We start from the raw sequence: 20,495 nt of genomic DNA, 5'->3' as shown, positions 1-20,495 counted from the left end.
TATGAAAATGATCAACACGCCAGGAAAACACGTTTGCAGCTGATGCTCTGTCTCAAGCTGTTGACAAGAAAGAAACGAGCAACCAAGAGGTTAATGTGGAGATACAGGCCTATGCTGACATGATTATCACCTCATTTCCAGCATCCCAGAATAGAACAGAGCAGATCAGGAAAGCAACAGAGACAGATGAAACAATGAAAGAGCACAAAGAATCAAAATACAGAAAGGATGGCCAACAGCCATGAATGACTGTCCAATGGGTATTTGGGATGACTGGGCATGCAGAGATGAACTGTCGGTTGTGAAAGATAGGGTCTTCAAAGGGAACAGGTTTGTGATTCCAGTGTTGCTACACAAGGAAATGCTCCAGGAGAGACACAAAGGGCATCTCAGTGAGGAAAAATGCAAACGTAGAATTCGAGAGGTGATGCACTGGCCAAAAACGAACCAATAAGCCAGACCACAGCTTCATGTAAAATATGCCTTACCTATAGACCAAAGCAGCAAGCAGAACCGCTTATACCACACCCTGTACCAGACAAGCCCTACTTCAAAGTTGGAGTAGATCTGTTTGACTGTAATGGGAAGAGTCATATAGTTGTAATAAACTATTTTTCCATTTACCCAGAGGTACCAACACTGTAGTCAACATCCAGCAAAGCAGTTATTACTTTCACGGAAAATGTGTTTGCGAGGCCTGGAGTTCCTTGTGAAGTCATATCAGACAATGGTGCACAATTTTCAAGCAGTGAATTTGAGTCCTTTGCCAATACTTAGGGGTTTTGACACATCACCCAAAGTCTAATGGCCTAGCAGAGAGTTCTACCAAGGTGGTAAAGAGCCTCATGAAGAAAGCGCATGATGGACAAGAGGATTTCTGAAGAAGTCTAATGATTCACAGAAGTCCGCCACTACAGAATGGTCTTTCTCCTGCCCATATGCTGAGGGGTCGACACGTACATGCCAGCCTTCCAATACATGAAAATCTGTTGACCCCTAAAGGAGCACAAGGTCAAACAGGCTAAAGTGGAAGAGAAAGTAAAACAGAAACAGTAACATGATAAGACTGTGTAAAGCCGACCAGTCCTGAAGCCTGGAGTTCAAGTGGGAATCCAAGATCACAATTCTGGGGCATGGTCCATGCAAGGATATGTGCAAGAGGAAATAGATCCATATTCCTACCAGATCCAGACAAAGGGAGGGACACCTCTAAGAAGGAATTGTGTGGTTCTACAACCACAATCTTCAGCCCATGGTTGTGACCAGTCACCTGTCAGTATACAAAAGGTGCCAGCAAATGTAGAAAAGGAACATATTATTCAGAGTTCACAAATACTAATGCAGCAAATGCAAGCAATACACCAGTGGAAACACATACCAGAACAAATAGTTCTGTTAAACCAGCTCAGAGACCGATTGAAAGCTGCTGAGTAGAAAGAGACTGGCCACAGAATGTTATGTAGACATAGTATTGTGTTCGAGTTTTTTTTCTTTTTTTTAAATGGGAAAGTTGTTATTATGCGTGTACAATTTCCCAGTGGGTAATCTGCCTGGTTGGCGTGTAAACAAAATGGAGAGCACAACAGAAGTCGGTTGTGTTGCTGGTTCAAATTGCTCGAAAAATAAAGTTGTTTAAGCATTAAACCCATGCAAGGTTCTTCAGGGAACAAACATAATAGGTTTTTCATCAGTATTTTCACAATTAGGTTCACAGTCTGAAGATTGATTTTACCACTCTGATGAAAAAGTGAATTAGAATTGTAACCAAAAAAAACAAATTCATTCTTTACATTTGAGGTTAATATTTAACTGCTGCTTCTCTCAGCACTGATAAATCAGAATTAATATTACCTCAACAGGAAGCGATGGTATGGTTGCCGATAGGCAAATCCAGCTCTTCGTACACGCACGTTTTCCAATAGTCCCAAGTATTCTACCTGGTGTCTGCAGCGTTCATAATCAAAGAGCGCTGGGGATTTTTGGTCATTGGGCTTGATGCATCGCACGTAGTAAGGTTCCTGAAAGAAAGAAATGAATGCACTGGACAAGTGGAGGCGAAGAGACTTTGAGGTTCCATTACATTAAAGTGAGACACACACACTGAATTCACGTACTCCACTGAAATTGTTCCAAATTTCTTTCATTGTTTTGCATAGAATCTCACACTAAATTTATTTATTCCTGTTAAAATAAACCAAAGTTTCTCTCATTTACTCACAATAAATAAAATATGTGGGAATTATTTTGAAAAGTTCAAGGTGAATTTAATCATCTAAGATCAAGATTTTCTTATTCTATTTATTATTATTAGACAAAATTACACCATTTTTTGCCTTTGTCCTGTAAAGATGCCCAAAGAGGTGTCATCGATACAACACCACCATTTGGACGAGAAAAAGAAACAAAATAGAGTTCCTTCAGAGAAATCAAATGCCCATGGATACCATTGCCTCCTCCAATGCCCCTGCCTCATGTGCTCCTGTTATCTCTGTAGCCGTATGGCCTGCTATCCTGCCCAGCGGAGAACCTATTAATGAGAAGGGTTCTGCTGTGAACAGACCAAAAGGTTATCTGTAACCTTAATTACAGACGGATGTAGAGCACAATTTACAGAGAAAAGGGTTACAATTAGCAACAAGCAAGGGCAGAGTGAGATCACTGTTAAGGAATTCATTCCAGAGCCTAATAGCTGAAGTTAGTCACAAGTGACCTATTTGGAAAGCGATGAATGAAAACAGAGATACAGCATGGTAACAGCCATTCTGCCCCACATGTCCATGCCACCCAAATACACCCATGATCAATTAACCTACCCACCTGTATGTTTTTTGAACATGGGAGGAAACCAGAGCATTTGGAGGAAACCAACGTGGAAATAGGGAGAATGTGCAAACTCCTTATAGACAGTGGTGGATTTGAACTTGGGTCATTGGTGCTGTATTCTATCATTATCAGTTGGCAGAGGAGATGCTGTTCCTCATGCTGACATTTGTGCCTTGCTAAAACAGTGCATAGGATATAGACAGAGGTCAGAATGGAAGTGGGATGAAGAATTAAAAAGGCAGGGAACCTGAGTTCAAGGTTATCAGTTTGAGCATAACAGTCACCCTGTCTGCACTTGGTTTCTCCAACATAAAGGAGATTATATCATGAAACTGTATACAACACACTGATCTGGAAAGAAGTATAAATGAATCATTGATTCACCTAGAAGAATAGTTCAGATCCCCAGATAGTGGAAAAAAGAGGTAAAAGGGGAGGTGTTGCATCTTCTGCATTTGTGTGGCAAGGTGTTGGGGAAGATGGAAAAGTGAGCCAGGGAATCATTGAGCGGACATTCCTTTTGGAGTGCTGAAGGAAGAGGGGTTAGAGAAGGTATGTCTGGTGATTTTTATTGAAGGTGATGAAAATTACGATAAATTTGGAGGCTGGTAGGCTGAAAGGTGGAATCACATCCTCTTTTGGGTGTGGTGAGAAGGGTGAGTGAAGAAACGATGCAGTCAGGAACTCTCTCAACTATGGAGGAAAAAGCTAAAAGGACCTTCTGAAAGGAATAGCATGGAAGCTGCTATTGTCAGAAAGATGCAACAGAGCTGGAGAAATTGGGAGAAAGCATGAAGTAGAGAGGTGTGGTCAAGGTAGCTATGGAAATCTGTGGGATTTTAATGTCCAAATTTGTCAGCTAAATTGAAGATTGACTATATTTTTGGATGGCTTGATTTTGTTACCCTGGCGTTAAAGCCAATTTCACCTCTTAAGCAAAATAAAGGAATTATGGAAAACACCCATCATGGGACCTAATCCTTCATCCAATGGGTTCTGTCCTTTCTTTGCAATTAATTTCCAGAGGGTCTAGAACTTCAAATTCCTGGGTGTCAACATCACTGAAGATCTGTCCTGCGGCCTCCATATCAATGCAATCATGAAGAAGGCTCACTGGCAGCTATATTTTATGAGGAGATTGAGGAGATTTGGTATGTCACCAAAGACTAAAGCAGTCTGATTGGTTGTATTAGTGTCTGGTATGGAGGTGCCAGTGCACAGGACAGGAAAAGGCTACAGAGAGTTGTGAACACGGCCAGGGCCATCATGGCGTCAGATTTCACTCCATCGAGGATATCTACAATAGGCCGTGCCTCAAGAAGAAGCTTCTATCATCAGGGTCCCTCACTACCAAGTTCATGCTTTCTTTTCACTGCTACATTTTCGGGAAGGAGCCTGAAGACAAACACCCTTATTACAAAGACAGCTTTTTCCCCTCCGTTATCAGATTTCTAAATGGAGAATTTACCTCACTTTCTCTCTTGTTTCACAATAATTTTTTTTAAATGTATTTTAAAAAATTTTTCACACTATGAACCATATTGACCAAAACATACATAAACATTTCCCTCTTGAATATACACAGTGTCATTTTATCCCCTTTTCTCCCCTCCCTTCCCTCCCTCCTTCCCACCCCCTCCCCACCCACTCAACGTTCAACGTTAAACCCATTAAACAATGTCATCATACAATGAAAATAAACCAGAAAATTGTGTCATCTACTTTTACAGACTGGGTCAGTTAAAAAAAATGTATTTTATGGCAATATTTGCACTTGTAATCCTGCCGCAAAACAATTTTCGTGATACGTTAATGACAATCAATTTTGATTCTGATTTTAATGATTCATACATAGCATCTGGTTTGGGAGGCTCCTGCTTTGGCATCCATTGGAAAAGTATTCATACTGTTATATGGCCAGGAATGACTACAAAAATCTTTGAAGGTCCAGCTTAGCCTATATATTTTTTGCATTAGCCCTCCATTCGGTGCCAATGGTCAGGCTCCCGGAAAATATCACTCATGGCAGGAAGGGACAACTGTCCTGATTTCTACTCATATGGGAGGTGGATAATTAATCATAGTGGCTCAAAAAGATGACATCTTTTCAGGAGGAACAAGGATGCCATCATTTATCTTATTCTGTCTTGGTCCCACGCTAGAACGGCAAAAGAGATAAGGAAAGCAAAGGTAGATCCAAGACTTTCAGCTCCCAATTCATTCTGATTGAAAATTACACAATAATTACTGGTGAGAGAAATAACACCTATCTCTTGTACATAAGGATTCTAATTTAAACCTTGAGGATTAAAGTTGAGAAACAGGAGTAAAAAAATAGATGATTTAAATACTGCTTTGTGAGTGAGATGTGTGAATGATGCCTACATGTTTGAGGTTTGTATTTGGGCTGTGTGTGCGCAGGTGAGAAGATGCATGTCAGTGAAATGAAGATGAGTTTGTGCATGAAGCATACATGAGTTGTGTAGGTGAATTATAGTAAATACAAATGAATTGTGAGAATGACAGGAGTACATTCTGAACAAATGGTGTGTGTATGTGTGAATAAATTATCTGCATTTGCGAAGCTGAATGTGCATTTGTAATATGGATTATGGAGTGTCATGTGACCCCCTCCATCTGGAATCTGGTGGGAATGTGGATTGCGGAGGGGCAAGTGATCTCTCCATTTGGAACCTGATGGGAAGTCACCTCACATGCCAATCAAGGACAAGCCTTGCCACAGGTCAGCGTGCGCCTAGTTATTGACCCCTTTAATTGCCTCATTGATATCCGGGCCGGACTCTACAGCTGATGATGCTATAAAGCCCACCACATGTTAGCCTTCTTCCTCTTTCTCTTTTGGGACAAACTAAAGCTCCATTTCAAGTTGAGAACCCTGGGCAATGCTGGAGGTAAGGTGTGTGCAGACAAAGGGTTGGGAGCTGTAGTGCTATGTGCCTAGTGTCCCCAGTTTAGTTAGATAAGAGCCGTGCCTGCCAGGGATATCAAGGGGAGGCGGATGATTGTAAAGCCTTCAATCTGCGAGTGGTTGTGAGTGTATAGTTTAATCTGGAGAGTGTATGTATGTATGTCTTCTTCTTTGGCTTGGCTTCGCGGACGAGGATTTATGGAGGGGGTAAAAAGTCCACGTCAGCTGCAGGCTCGTTTGTGGCTGACCAGTCCGATGCGGGACAGGCAGACACGATTGCAGCGGTTGCAAGGGAAAATTGGTTGGTTGGGGTTGGGTGTTGGGTTTTTCCTCCTTTGCCTTTTGTCAGTGAGGTGGGCTCTGCGGTCTTCTTCAAAGGAGGCTGCTGCCCGCCAAACTGTGAGGCGCCAAGATGCACGGTTTGAGGCGTTATCAGCCCACTGGCGGTGGTCAATGTGGCAGGCACCAAGAGATTTCTTTAGGCAGTCCTTGTACCTTTTCTTTGGTGCACCTCTGTCACGGTGGCCAGTGGAGAGCTCGCCATATAATACGATCTTGGGAAGGCGATGGTCCTCCATTCTGGAGACGTGACCCATCCAGCGCAGCTGGATCTTCAGCAGCGTGGACTCGATGCTGTCGACCTCTGCCATCTCGAGTACCTCGACGTTAGGGGTGTGAGCGCTCCAATGGATGTTGAGGATGGAGCGGAGACAACGCTGGTGGAAGCGTTCTAGGAGCCGTAGGTGGTGCCGGTAGAGGACCCATGATTCGGAGCCGAACAGGAGTGTGGGTATGACAACGGCTCTGTATACGCTTATCTTTGTGAGGTTTTTCAGTTGGTTGTTTTTCCAGACTCTTTTGTGTAGTCTTCCAAAGGCGCTATTTGCCTTGGCGAGTCTGTTGTCTATCTCATTGTCGATCCTTGCATCTGATGAAATGGTGCAGCCGAGATAGGTAAACTGGTTGACCGTTTTGAGTTTTGTGTGCCCGATGGAGATGTGGGGGGGCTGGTAGTCATGGTGGGGAGCTGGCTGATGGAGGACCTCAGTTTTCTTCAGGCTGACTTCCAGGCCAAACATTTTGGCAGTTTCCGCAAAGCAGGACGTCAAGCGCTGAAGACTAAAGTATGTATGTATGTATGTATGTGTCTTTTACCCTGCTGTGTAAATAAAACACTAGTGTTCAATCAGCTGCATTCAAACTCATCACCCTTGGGACCCATCGAACCGGTTTCACACACACAACAGCATATGAAAGATGCGGGTGTGAATTGGTTATATAATAGATTGTCAATGTAGTTGTGTATGAATTAAATGAATGAGTTGTCCACATATATCAGAGAAATTTGTGATCATGTGAGTGTGTTACTTGTGCATGAGCCAGTTGTACAGAAGTATGAATGAGTTGTGTGCATTATGGAAAGAAGAGAATGCTTTTTGTGTCTTTTATATCTATTTAGATTGTTCCTAGGCCTTCGATGCACATGTGTGGATGGTGATAACAGCTGTTGACCTCTTCTCCCCATCCCCTCCCCCCCCCCACCCCCCTCCTTCATGCATGCATAAAGAACTGTTTCTGCTTGGGGTCAGCAGAAGGTTGTGTATTTAGGCATAATGTGAAACTACACAGGGAGAGGGAAGTCAATGAAGGCAGATTTGCTCCCTGTGGTAATTGTAATGTCTGTTCTGTGCAGGGACAGGCAGATTTGCCATACCTTGCATTCCAAGTTAACAACGAGCGCAATCATGGAATTCCTGAAGAGTGTTGCAGCAGTCAGGGGCCGTTTTGTCACTTCTGTGATACACATTTCCCCCTCCGGCCACATGTCCTTCAGTACAGGGTTAACACTGGGTACAGAAAAATATAACATATCAGCTCATCAGGTTGCAAACATTTTGACCAAGGTTGGATAAGTCAGTAGGAGAAAGGAGTTTCTCCTGCGACTAGGTATTTACAGATCGGTAGTAAAATATGAAAGTCTGCAAACAACGTAGTTGAAGTAAAACACAATGCTGGAGAAACACAGCAGATCAAACAGTGTACATAGCAGAAATAAAGATACGTAATCAATGTTTCGGGCTTGAGCCCTTCATCAAGGTATGAAAAAATGTAGGCAGGTACTTATTTACAGATCAGTTGCTGCATGAACTACAAACATTTTCAGCTCCCTCTAAGGTCTTATGACACAAATAGACACAGCAAGCACTAGGCTGCTGGAGAACGTCAGCAGGAGAAGCAACATCAATGGAGACAGAGCAATATTTGCATTTTGGGTTGAGACCCTGCATGTGGTACTTTTTTATTTGAAAATTTTATTTATTGACACCATGATACATATACTCAAAGAATATACAATAATAGATAAAATTTAAAAGAAAAAAATACATGGTACGTTATTACAAACTAACCCCAGCCCCACCCCCCACTAACCTATCCCCCACAAAAAAGAAAAGAAAGAAAGAGATGACCATAATAACAAAATTCATCAGTTAATTACCATGGATTAGAGAAACACCATCACTGTGCTGTCAGGGGGGTTCAAAAACTCAAACCCATATAATCCAAATAAGGGCTCCAAGTTTTACAATAGAAAAATAATCGTAAATTATAGATTATTTTCTACAACAAGACATCAATTCCATATGCCATCTCTGAATACTCAAATCAGTCTCATTTTTCCAAGTAATTGCTAAACATTTTCTGGCTACAGCTAATGCTAATCTCAAAAATGCAATTTGAAATCTGTTTAATCTTAACTGAACCTCTTAATATTACCCAACCAAAACACTAAAGGATCTAATTAAAATTTCACTTTCAAAATAATTTCTAAAAATTCCTTAAGTCTATTCCAAAAAAGGTTTTACTGTTTCACATGACTAAGTAGAATGTATAAAAGAATCTACTTCCTTCTGACATCTAGAACATAAATCTGAAGAAATTAAATTATATCTCCTTAATTTTTCTGGAGTTAAATATAATTGGTGAATAAAATTATAATGAACTAAGCGATACCTCACATTTATAATTTTAGTCAGACTATCTTTACATAAATTCATCCAATCATCTTGATAAATAAGTATTCCTAAATATTTTACTAATTTCAATCTAGATTTATGCAAATCGAACTTAGACATTTTATTTTGTAATAAACAATACATCTCAGGTATAAATCCCTTCTTACCACCCTCTGTAAGTAAAATTTCAAACTTAGATCGTCTAGGTAACGATCAAAATTGTCCAATAATAAAGCTTTAAATTTGATAATAAGAAAAAAAGGGTATTTGAAGATATATCATATTTCTCTTTCATTCTTTAAAAAGAAATAAAATAACCTGCTTCATAACAACCTTGTACAAATTTAATACATTTTTTTATCCCATAACTTTAAAAATTGATCATTAAGTGTAAAGAGAAAAAGCTTATTTTGATTCAAAGTTGTTTTACCTGAAATCTTGCCTTGAGTACCTATAACTTCATTTATATTATACCATAGTTCCATTAAATGTTTCAAAATAGGTAAATTATAATTACTCAATAACTTACAATTCCATCTCTAAATAAATTGATCCATCCACTTCTCACCAATTTGAGATAATTTAATATTCGCCCATATCAATGGCTTTTCCAAATCAAACATTATATTAATAAATTTCAACTGTGCTACTTTATAATAATTTTGAAAATTCTGAAGTTGTAAATCTCCTAATTCATATTTCCAAGTTAATTTTTGTAAAGATACCCTAGCCATTTTATCCTTTCATAAAATTTTTCTCACCATAGAGTTTAAATCCTTAAAAATTTTGAGGGAATCTTACAAGGAATTAATTGAAATAAGTACTGAATCCTAGGAAAAATATTAACTTTAATATAATTAACTCTTCTTATTAATGTAATTGGTAAATCTTTCCATCGATTCAAGTCATTTTTAATTTTAGAAAGTAACAGTACATAATTTAATTCATATAAATGACTATAATTATTATCTACCTTAACACCTAAATATTTAATTTGATCTGACCATTTAAATTTAACAATATGTTTACAAAGAGAATAATCCATTGCCGCTAATGGCAAAATCTCGCTTTTCCCAATTAATTTTATAGCCTGATATTTCGCCATACTTTTCCAGTCTGTCATGTAACTGCTTCAAAGCATTTTGAGGTTCTGTAAGGTACATCAAAACATTATCTGCAAACAAATTAATTTTAATTTAATCAGATTTCACTTTGATACCTTTAATATTACCGTCTTGCCTAATCATCTGAGCCAAAGGTTCAATAACCAATGCAAAAAGAGCTGGTGACAAAGGGCATCCTTGTCTAGTTGATCTACTCAATGTAAAAGGTAAAGATAACTGTCCATTTGTCACAACTCCAGCAACAGGATTTTTAAATAAAGCCTTAATCTAACCAATAAATATTGGACCAAATTTAAAATTCTCCAAAACTTTAAATAAAAATCTCCACTCAACTCTATCCAATGAAATAACCATTGGTAGGTTGGATTTCCCCCCGAGAACTATTAATCAAAGAAATCAATTTCACAATATTATCTGCTGAATAATAATGTTTAATAAACCTAGCTTGATCCAAATAAATTAAATCTGGTAAAATATTTTGCAAATCTATTAGTTGTACCTTTGTTACAATCTTATAATCAACGTTCAACAACAAAATTGGTCTATAAGACCCCGCTTTCAACAGATCCCAATCTTTCTTAAGAATAACTGTAATAATTGCCTGAGAAAAATAATCTGGAAAAGAATGAACCTCTGTCGTCTGTTTCAACACTTCCATCAATAATGGATTAATAAGTCTTGAAATTTTTTTATAAAATTCAGAAGTTAAGCCATCATCCCTGGAGACTTCCCATTTGGCATAGATCAAAGTGCATCTATTATCTTTCTAGAAGTAACAGGAGCATCCAAATCTTTAATATGCATACTACTCAAAGAGGGAAAATTAAGGTCAAATAAAAAATGATCAATTTTAGTTTAATCTTCCTCAGCTTCAAATGTATATAATTTTGCATAAAATTCCCTAAACACTTCATTAATCTCCTGAGGTTTATATATAATCATTGAATCTTTCCTGATAGCATTTTGTTGTTCTTGAAACTTGTTCCGTCTTTAATTGCCAAGCTAAAACCTTATGACCTCTTTTCCCTAATTCATAATATCTTTCTTTAGTTCTCTGTAATAACTTCTCAAACTTATGTTTGTAATGAATTATACCATAATATCATATTAATCAAGCGTGTTTTCTTAACCTCCGCTGAATTCTGCTGTAAATCTTTTTCTAAAATCTCTATCTCCTTTTCTAATTATTTACTTCAGCTAAATGTTGTTTCTTAATTTTAGAAGTAAAACTAATAATTTGTCCCCTCAAACATGCTTTTAAAGCATCCCATAAAACAAATTTACTATTAACTAAACTCTTATTTATTTTCAAAAATAGCTGTATTTGATCCCTTATAAAATTGCAAAATTCTACATTTTTTAACAATGAATTAAATCTCCATCTATATATAGTATCAATCCTCTCTGAGCCTGTACATGTTATTAATAACAATGAATGTTCAGACAGAGTTCTACTCTTATATTCAGCTGATAATACACGACCTTGCAATTATTCTGATAACAAAAACAAATCTATTCTAGAATAAGAATCACGTCGAAATGAATTTTAAAAATCTCTCTCTTTAGGATTTAATTTCCTCCAAATATTAACTGTTCATGTTTTTCATTAACGGCATTAATTATTTTGCCATTTTTGTCCTAATTACTGTTTTTTGGAGATTTATCTAACAATAGGTCTAAACAACAATTAAAATCAACTCCAATTATAACTTTTTTGTATGTTTGATTCAAATTAAGAAAAGAGTCCAACATAAATTTCTCATCTTCTATATTAGGAGAACTTACACAGTAAACAGTAGGGAACTGCAGAGTACAGAACAGGGGATCTGAGTATACAGACACATCATTCCTTGAAAGTGGTGTCACACGTTGGCACATTTCTTCAGAAATCAAAGTATTGGGTATAAGATTTGGAATGTTATGTTGTTGTATAAGACATTAGTGAGGTCATTGAAAATTTCCAAGGATGTTGGTTACTTTCTGACTTGAGGAGACAAGTTATAGAGAAAGATTGAATACGTAGCGACTTTATTCCCTGGAGAATGAGGGGAGATTTGATATTCAAAACTATTAGATAGGGTAAAGGCAAGCAGACTCTTTTCCTTGAGATTAAGTGAGACAAGAAGAAGAGGACATGAGTTAGGGTGAAAGGTGAAATGTTTAATGGGATCATCGGGGGAACTTCTTCACTCAGAGTGTGGTGTAAGTGCAGAGCAAGCTGCAGTGGAAGTGATGGGTAAGAGAAATTTGGATAGGTTTGTGAATAGGAGGACATATGAAGGGCTATGGTCTGGGTGCAGGTCAATGCTTCTGGGCAGAATAATTGTTAGGGATGGACTTGATTGGCCAAAGGACCTGTCTCTAGGCTGCAGTGTTCCCTTGTTCTATGATTCTAATTGGAAGGAGAGCCATTCAAGGAACATATTTATTGCCCTTTCAATTTGATAAGAATTCCTGTGGCAATTCCAACCATCACGACTATAAGTAAACCAGACTAAACCTCAGAAATTCTACGCGAATTTGCCCATTCATTCAGTGAACGGAAATTCTCATAATTTACCGCTCCCATCCTGGGATGGTCCAGTTAGTTACACCAGCATAAGGATAGGAGGGAGTAGCAGCAGAATACGGCTTTCATTACTCTTCCAATCCCTGCCCCGCCCCCTGAGAAATTTGAAAGTGAAGAATGAAAATATGTTCAGGAATAACATAGTTTTTCTGCCCTCTGTTGGATCTTGCAAGAATAACAGTTGATTAAAATATCCCAGCTGAAATTTTCTTTTCTGACATTTGATCTAAATAACGATATGTTTGCGTGTGATTCCCAATAGCTGCCAGTGAACTGTTCCCCATTAGGTTAACCACAGCCATACTATGCCCCTCCTACCAGAAGTATAGTACTTTTTTTTAAGATCTTACAATCTGTGGGAATAAACTTCAAGTGAAATATAGCTCCAGTTTAATACTCCACAAATATTCAGGCCCTCAAGGAGAAAAGTGCAGTGGCTTGGTGACTGACAGAATTTGGCTGCAGTTCTCCAAAGCATCATTGATTATTCACTGAACAGTGAGACTTATCCATGGATTAAGGAGTGCAGGAGTTGTTCCTCAGGACTGCTCTCCGAATTCACCTCCAACCTATAACCAAGACTTGTGGTCCCAATTGATCACTACAAATTGCAACCAGAAATGCCCCTCCTAGATTTACTCTCTACAGCAGCCAAGAGTTCCAATCAAATGTACAAATCTAGGCAAGGCCACCATTTTTTATGTAAACCTTCTAATAGGAGCTCTATCAAGAGCATCCTGGCCGGCTACATCACAGTGCGGTACAGTTGCTGTAGAGAAATGAATCAGAGGTCAATCCACAGGACCATAAGAATGAGAGAGGATTACTGGAGTCTCCATTCCCCTCCCCCCACCCCCGCCCACACTGATGTGATCTACCAGGATCTTTGTGTAAAGAGGCCACGTAAAATCAATGAGGATCCCTTCCACCATGCCCTCAGATTCTATCAGCTGCTCCAGTCAGGGAATAGATACAGGAGTATCAGAGCCAGAGAAATGGTTTCTTTCCCCAAGCAGTGAGAATATTGAAAGACCAAAGGAACTGCTCACACTAACCATCCCAAACTCTCATATTCCTGCATATGTATTGTTTGTGTGTGAATTATGTCTGCGTGTTTTGCACTGAGGGCTGGAGAACGTTGTTTCATCAGGTTGTACTTGTACAATCAAATGACAATAAATTTGACTTGACTTGCAACCCACCGTATCTATATGTTTTTTGAGCACAACCCATCATTTTGAAAATCATTTTGGCTGCTTCTATTTTCTTTAGATACATTCTCCTACACATGTATTAAAATAACTGGATTTTCAAAAAAATCCCTTTTCAAGAACATTTTTTAGTCTTACATTTTAAAAAAATAACTTTTAATCTTTGTAATTTTCTTCATCACACAAATTCAACTAAAATTCTATTTACTTATCATAGTTGTATTTTATCTTGCTAACAAATGTGCAATTTGATTTTTCCCCTCATGATCTCAGCTCTCTTTACCCTACTTTTAAACTTTCTTAAAATCTCCTCTTACTACAATTATTCCAAGGCATCTTGTGGATTCTGTTCTTTAAATGTAATTGGTTTCTGAGAGCTCTTCTGGTAATTTTTATTTTAAATTGAATATTCAATTATATGGCTTTGCCCTCCCTTCTTCAGAATCATCCCAAATGAAAAATTCAATAGTATCTTATAAACAATGAACTGCTTTAAAATAGAGAGGCAAACGTGCAGTTGCTTTTTAAAAAAATGTAGATACCACAAAACCAGGTACAAGGGCCTGCCTTAACAGCCAACCTAGAGACTGGAACCTATGTAATAAAAACCCTGAAGATTATAGGTAAAAGGCTGATATCTTACAAATGGAAAGCAATGGCTTGGCTGAAGAATGACAATGTATTAATGAACTGTGCTGGCTATTTGCAAAATTGAAAAAAATATATATTTTGGGAAAAGATCATTCCCATTTAAATCACTGGAGATGAAACATGGACAAAGACAAGCTATGTACAGTAAAATCCCTGGTATCCAGCACCTATTGGGATTGGTAAATGCCAAATAAGTGAATTTTCCAGTAGCTTGAAACTGCATGCGGTGTGATTGGCTAACTCAATATTAACTGTGTGGTGATACGAATATGTAACTGCCGATGGATAGCTGGCCCGTCCCCCACTGATGATTCGCTCCCTGGTAACTCCTCCCCTTGTGACCCTGGAGTAAAGGTCAACCTCCTTCTCCCTGTCCTAAGTCGAGCACTTGAAATCGGGCCAGCTACAAATCTAAAGTATAATCAAGCCTATCGTTCCTCACTCTACGGCTTTAGAGTTATTGATAGAGCTATCAGCGTGCCAATTTTAAACCCATATTTTTTTACTTGTTTATTTTCCACGATTTTCTTTTGGGCGATTGCTTGAATTCTGGACTAGAAAGGTTTCACTGTATAACCAAATAAAATTAATCATACCCTTTGACCAGCTGTTTATTGCAGATCATATAAAAGGACAAAATAGGGACTGCAGAAATCAGGATGCAAATCTAGGGATGTCCTCACCTGTTGTACATTAGGCGTTTGAAGTCCTGATAGAGCGTGTCTTTGTTCTTATCAATGAAACCCTCCACCGAGTACCTGAAACCAAAGAGAGAATTTGGCTTCAGTTCACTGCTCCATTTTCTCCTTACCAATCCATTCTGACAAGGTCCACTAGAACTCGTAGGCACACCCACATCATCACGTCATGCAGTTAGTCATTCTTTTCAGTGAACTTTTACCACGAAAACCAGGCCATTGTCAAGAAATGAGATTTTACTTATTTCTGGTGTGTTAAATGGTCTAATGCCAAATGGGAAGAGACCATAGATTGTGAAGTTAGGACATCACTACATACAAAACATATAATTTTGGCTCCCACCCTTTAAGAAACCATGCAACCCAACTCACACAATGAAAAAAGATGACTTACGTGACTTGTCCTGCGTAATGCTTTATTCTGAAGTGCTTGTTGAACTCCATCTCTTTTACAGTTGGAGATAGCTGCAGATTAAACATTCACTAATCTTAGATTTAGGGGCTTTTGCATTAAACAGTGGGTGTAGCCTTCTGATACCTGAACTGAGCTTCCATGAAGGGAGGTTTTTAGATTGAAATTTTAGACATACTGTATAGTAACAAGCCCTTTCAGCCCATACTGCCTAACTTACACCGAATTAACCTACACCCCGGTATGTTTCGAACGGTGGGAGAACGTACAAACTCCTTACAGACAGCGCAGGATTCGAACCCAAATCCTGAGTGAAGAGTTTCTTGTCATATACGTAAGTACAATGAACACATACAATGAAAATCTATTTGCTGCAACTTCCCCAATACATAAAACACACTGCCAACAATCCAAGTAGAATTAACACCAAAGGGAAAAAAATAATAATTCAAGAGAAATTATATATAATAGGTACATGGCCATGAGAATATTGTACTCGATTGACCATCTGCAGCAAAAGAAGGCTGATTCCCACACTTGTTCTTGCGGCTACTTGCTAAGTAACCAAAAGAAGGCTGATTCCCACACTTGTTCTTGCGGCTACTTGCTAAGTAACCAAAAGAAGGCTGATTCCCACACTTGTTCTTGCGGCTACTTGCTAAGTAACCAAAAGAAGGCTGATTCCCACACTTGTTCTTGCGGCTACTTGCTAAGTAACCAAATGAAGGCTGATTCCCACACTTGTTCTTGCGGCTACTTGCTAAGTAACCAAAAGAAGGCTGATTCCCACACTTGTTCTTGCGGCTACTTGCTAAGTAACCAAAACCCACTTCACAATTAAAGAAACTGAGTCAGCATTCCCAGCTGAGTGTAAAGTGAAGCAATGGTGTGGGGGGGGGGGGGGGGCACAGAGGGGGTAAGGATCACTTTAACTTGGGACCAGACTCAAAGGGGTCAGAGTGATAGGAATAATGGCGGGGGGGGGGGGGGGGGGAGGAGGGACGGGATGGACAACATTTATGCTGCATTCAAAATGTTTCTTTGACTCTATATTTCCTTCACAATCAGTGTCTATGTTGCACATTTCCTGATTCCACATTCCACCTTCTGATTTTCCCCTACCTTTCTACTGGTGTAGTGAGCATGTTTTCCCAGTTTAGCATTCATGGTGTCTACCAATATGGTGTCTGTCACCTTCCCAACATTCATACAGGCCTCGTCCAGAATAGCAATAATTCCTTTGTGTGGTTGCTCCACCAGATCCACAATGATCTGATTGTTGAAATAGTCAACCTGGAAGAGGAAAAGAGAGATAGTTAATCACAAATCCTTCCATATTTGGAGCTTGCATGTAGTGCTAATCCATGAAACTAATCCAGGCCCAGTAAATGGGAATTTGTCTGATGGATTCAGTGCCCAGCAGACGAATAAAGTTTGTTACCTTTCTTATGATTGCATTGAGCTCTCTTCTTCAGTGATTCACTCATTGTGTCCAGCAACTTTAATATAATGCTGTTCACCCATAGAGTTTCTCCAGCAGCTCAGTGTTTGCTCAAGGTTCCAGTATGTTTCTCTAATTTTATGGATCTACTATTAGAAGACTTTTTTTAAAAACTACAGATTTAATTAATGAGTTTGGAATTAAATCCTTCAATTAATATCATAAGATTTGAGCTTATTTTTCCAGGCCATTATCGAGGTCTCTGAATTTCGCATTCATTGGCTTTACGGCTCTAGCACTTCCAATGGAACACAGCTAACCTTCTCACGTCTACTTGCCGCGGATGAACCACTCTCCATTCCGGAGTAACTTACATGCTGCCACTCAATCCCCTCTCTCTGGTATTCTGCTTGTTCTTGCCTCAGGATCAGTTCAATAAAGAGCTGTTGAAGCTTTTCATTGCAGTAATTAATACAGAATTGTTCGAAACTGTTGAAAGATCAGGACAAACTATTAGCAGTTATATCATGCCTTGTATTTATACATCTCTCCCCTATTAAGATCTATATTTGAGGGCAGCAAATCTAGCAGAGGATAGGAAATCACAGCAGGGGATATGTAAGACCATTTACTGCTGCACCAGCACCGCATATTCGGTTTACCTCATGTTAGATGCACATTTGCCCTTCAATTATTTATCTACTGAATAGCACATTTGCACTGTCCCCTTTGATCTTCTACTATCTATCAACACTTGTTTATCCAAAACTCTATCTCCCTATCCTAACTCAAAATATTTACCTGCCATTCTCAGGTTTTCTGAACGGATATCAATCTTCTCACTTCTGCATTCACCTCATTTAATTTCTGTTGTTCAAAAAGCCTTACAGCTATCTGTGAACTTGGTGCTCATCCAACTCTTCTTTCTTTCCCATCTCCTTCATATTTATATTATCACTGGCAAACACATCAATACAATTCCCTTCCTCAAACCCCTCTGCTTCTCAGCTCTTTCTTCCAGTAAAATTTACATTTACTAAATAATTGCTCTCCTGACCTTCCTTAACCTGATGTCAATCATTGATTGTACTCCCATGAAAATGCCCTGGATGTTATGAAATATTAAAGACACTAACTTAATAACTTGCCTCAGAATACCTAACCTCTGACCTCTATTTTACCCACTGCATAATTGGATTTTGGTTTTCACCTCCAGACCCCGATCAGTGAGGATTGGCAAGAACATATCCTTCACAATCTCCATCAGTACTAGAGACCACAAGGCTGTTTTCTTAGGCCCCTGCTCCACTCACTTTACACCTACGACTGTGTGGCTTGGTTTGACCACAATACCATTTATAAATTTGCCGTAGTATAAAAGGGGGCTATCAGTCAGCAACAGGAGGGAGATTAAAATGGTGTCCTAATAATAACCTCTCACTCAATGTCACCAAAACCAAGGAGCTGATTGTGGATTTCAGGTAGGTGGAGAGGGTAAGTAAATTTAAATTCTTGTAAGTCATTATCTCAGAGGATCTTTTCTGGGGAAAATATACTAATGTCATTGTGAAGATAGCACATTAGTGCTTCCATTTTTTCAGGAGTTTGCAGAGATTTGACATCACATTGGAAATCCTGGCAAACATCTACAGATGAGTGGTGGAAAGTGTGCTGACTGGCTGCATTATGGCTATTGATACCTCTGAGCAGAAATCCCTCAAAAGGTAGTGGACACAGCCCAGTACATCAGAGGCAAACTCTCCCCTCCATTGAGAAAATCTACGTGGAATGCTGCCATTGGAGAGCAGCAGTAATCATCAAGGGTCCACACCACCCAGGACATGCTCTGATCTCATTACTGCCATCAGGAGAGAGTGGGTTCCACAAGACTAGCATCACCAAGTCCAGGAACGTTTGCTACCATCAAACTCCAAAACAACAAACTCCACCAGAGACTTATTTAAGGAATCTTACTCTGCACGTTATTTATAACTGAATATTTATGTTTTCTGCATTTGCACAGTCGGTGTAACACATCTTTCTTTATTTAAATTTCTCTCTTTTATAAACATGTGATAGTACAGATTCTATCACCAATGTGCATATGTACAGATGGTAGTGGAGGATGACTGTGATTGGCTGAGAGTGTAGCCCCACCTACTGGCAGGTCTTAAAGGATTTCTCCTAGCCAGACCAGGACTGGTCGACCTACTTGTTAGTTAATAAAAGCCTTGGTTTGGATCAACAAGTCTTTGGTTCTTTTGACGCGCACGACAAAACATATCTTTTCTTGAGCACAGTTTACTTGACCGATAAGTAGAAATTCTGCCTGGCCCACAGAAAAAAGAATCTCAGGGTTGCATATGATGTCATGTACGTACTTTGACAATAAATTTGAACTTGACTTAAACAACAGTATAACTGCAACTAGTCTGATTAGGTGTCTGATCACTAGTGACTCCTCAGAGGTTAATAATGATTGGTCTAATGAGAGCAATGGCAATAAATATTCAGGAAAAGTGAAAACTTTGCAAGCTCAGAATTTCCTAACCAGAAATTCCCGTTGATGCTTTGTCATGGAATCAATGTCAATAGGCAATATTTACCCTGAGATGTTATGAATCCTGACATTTCACTAGATAATAATGTACTCTTTACCTGTTGCTGTCAAAGATCTCAAATCCATAGATATCCAGCACTCCAATTACAGTGTTCTTGCCATGTATGCGTGGATTATAACCTTTGACTGCAATAACTGTGTTGATGTGACCCACAATCCAACAAAAGAGACGCTCATAAATTGCCTGTGGGGTGGAGAAAGGTGAGGAAAACCCAGGTCAGATCAAACTAAACCAAGTACGTTACACAAATCATCTGTTGCGGCCAGTACACCATTCCATACAAATGCAGATTCAACAAAATTTGTTTCTTCGATGGACAGGTGCAATCCAAGAACATTTGAAACAGCAAAAGTCTGCTTCCGTGGAATTTAAAGTTTCTTGATCAAGTTAGAAACAAAAATGGAGGAGGATATCTATCAATTGCAGAACCTAAATCAGCAATTTATAATCGTCACTATGTTGAACAGCCTCCAACCAGCCCCTGCAGCCGTGCTGACCATCCGTGACTATCGATATTAATCCCAGTTGCCTGCATTAATTACCAATTCCTCAATGCTCTGCTCATTCAAGTATCTGTCAAGATACCTCTACTATTCCTGGCACCACCTTCTCTTGCAGTCCATTCCACTCTTTGAGGATCCCCTTAAAACCTTCTTCCCCTCACCTTAAACCCGGGCTCTCTAATTTCAGACAATGTTACCATACAAACAAACACACACTGTTACCCCATATGTGAACCATAATTTTACATATCTCTATCACATCTCAGCCTCTATTGATCCCAAGAAAACAGATCCAGCCTATCCAGTCTCTCCTATTAACTCAAGCCATCCAATCCAGGTAAAGTCCTTGTAATTTTTTTTCTACAGCCTCCCTATCTTAATTATGCTGTTCCTTTCAAAACTGCATAGAATATTCTAAGTGCCACCTAACCGATATTCTGGCAACTGTAATATGACATCTGAACCCTTATTCTCACAGCCTTGTGTGATGCCATACCCA

At 39.0% G+C, this 20,495-nt stretch overlaps 1 protein-coding gene across 4 annotated transcripts in view; it reads right to left on the bottom strand.

The window, feature by feature from the left end:
* LOC138755693 (unconventional myosin-Id-like) overlaps positions 1 to 20,495 on the bottom strand; it is a 131,179-nt gene that overhangs the window by 71,657 nt on the left and 39,027 nt on the right. For all 4 annotated transcript variants that reach the window (XM_069922128.1, XM_069922125.1, XM_069922124.1 and 1 more), the window contains 7 exons: positions 19,531 to 19,676; positions 17,247 to 17,361; positions 16,554 to 16,724; positions 15,414 to 15,484; positions 15,005 to 15,079; positions 7,467 to 7,599; positions 1,852 to 2,018 (listed from right to left, as the gene is read on the bottom strand). In XM_069922128.1, coding sequence (XP_069778229.1) covers positions 1,852 to 2,018; positions 7,467 to 7,599; positions 15,005 to 15,079; positions 15,414 to 15,484; positions 16,554 to 16,724; positions 17,247 to 17,361; positions 19,531 to 19,676 — 878 coding nt within the window. The remainder of the gene's footprint in view (positions 1 to 1,851; positions 2,019 to 7,466; positions 7,600 to 15,004; positions 15,080 to 15,413; positions 15,485 to 16,553; positions 16,725 to 17,246; positions 17,362 to 19,530; positions 19,677 to 20,495) is intronic.

The sequence above is a fragment of the Narcine bancroftii genome, chromosome 2, assembly GCF_036971445.1.
Source record: "Narcine bancroftii isolate sNarBan1 chromosome 2, sNarBan1.hap1, whole genome shotgun sequence".
NCBI classification, from domain to species: domain Eukaryota; kingdom Metazoa; phylum Chordata; class Chondrichthyes; order Torpediniformes; family Narcinidae; genus Narcine; species Narcine bancroftii.
The sequence above is the reverse complement of the archived record's forward strand: the minus strand, read 5'-3'. Positions and strand labels throughout refer to the sequence as shown.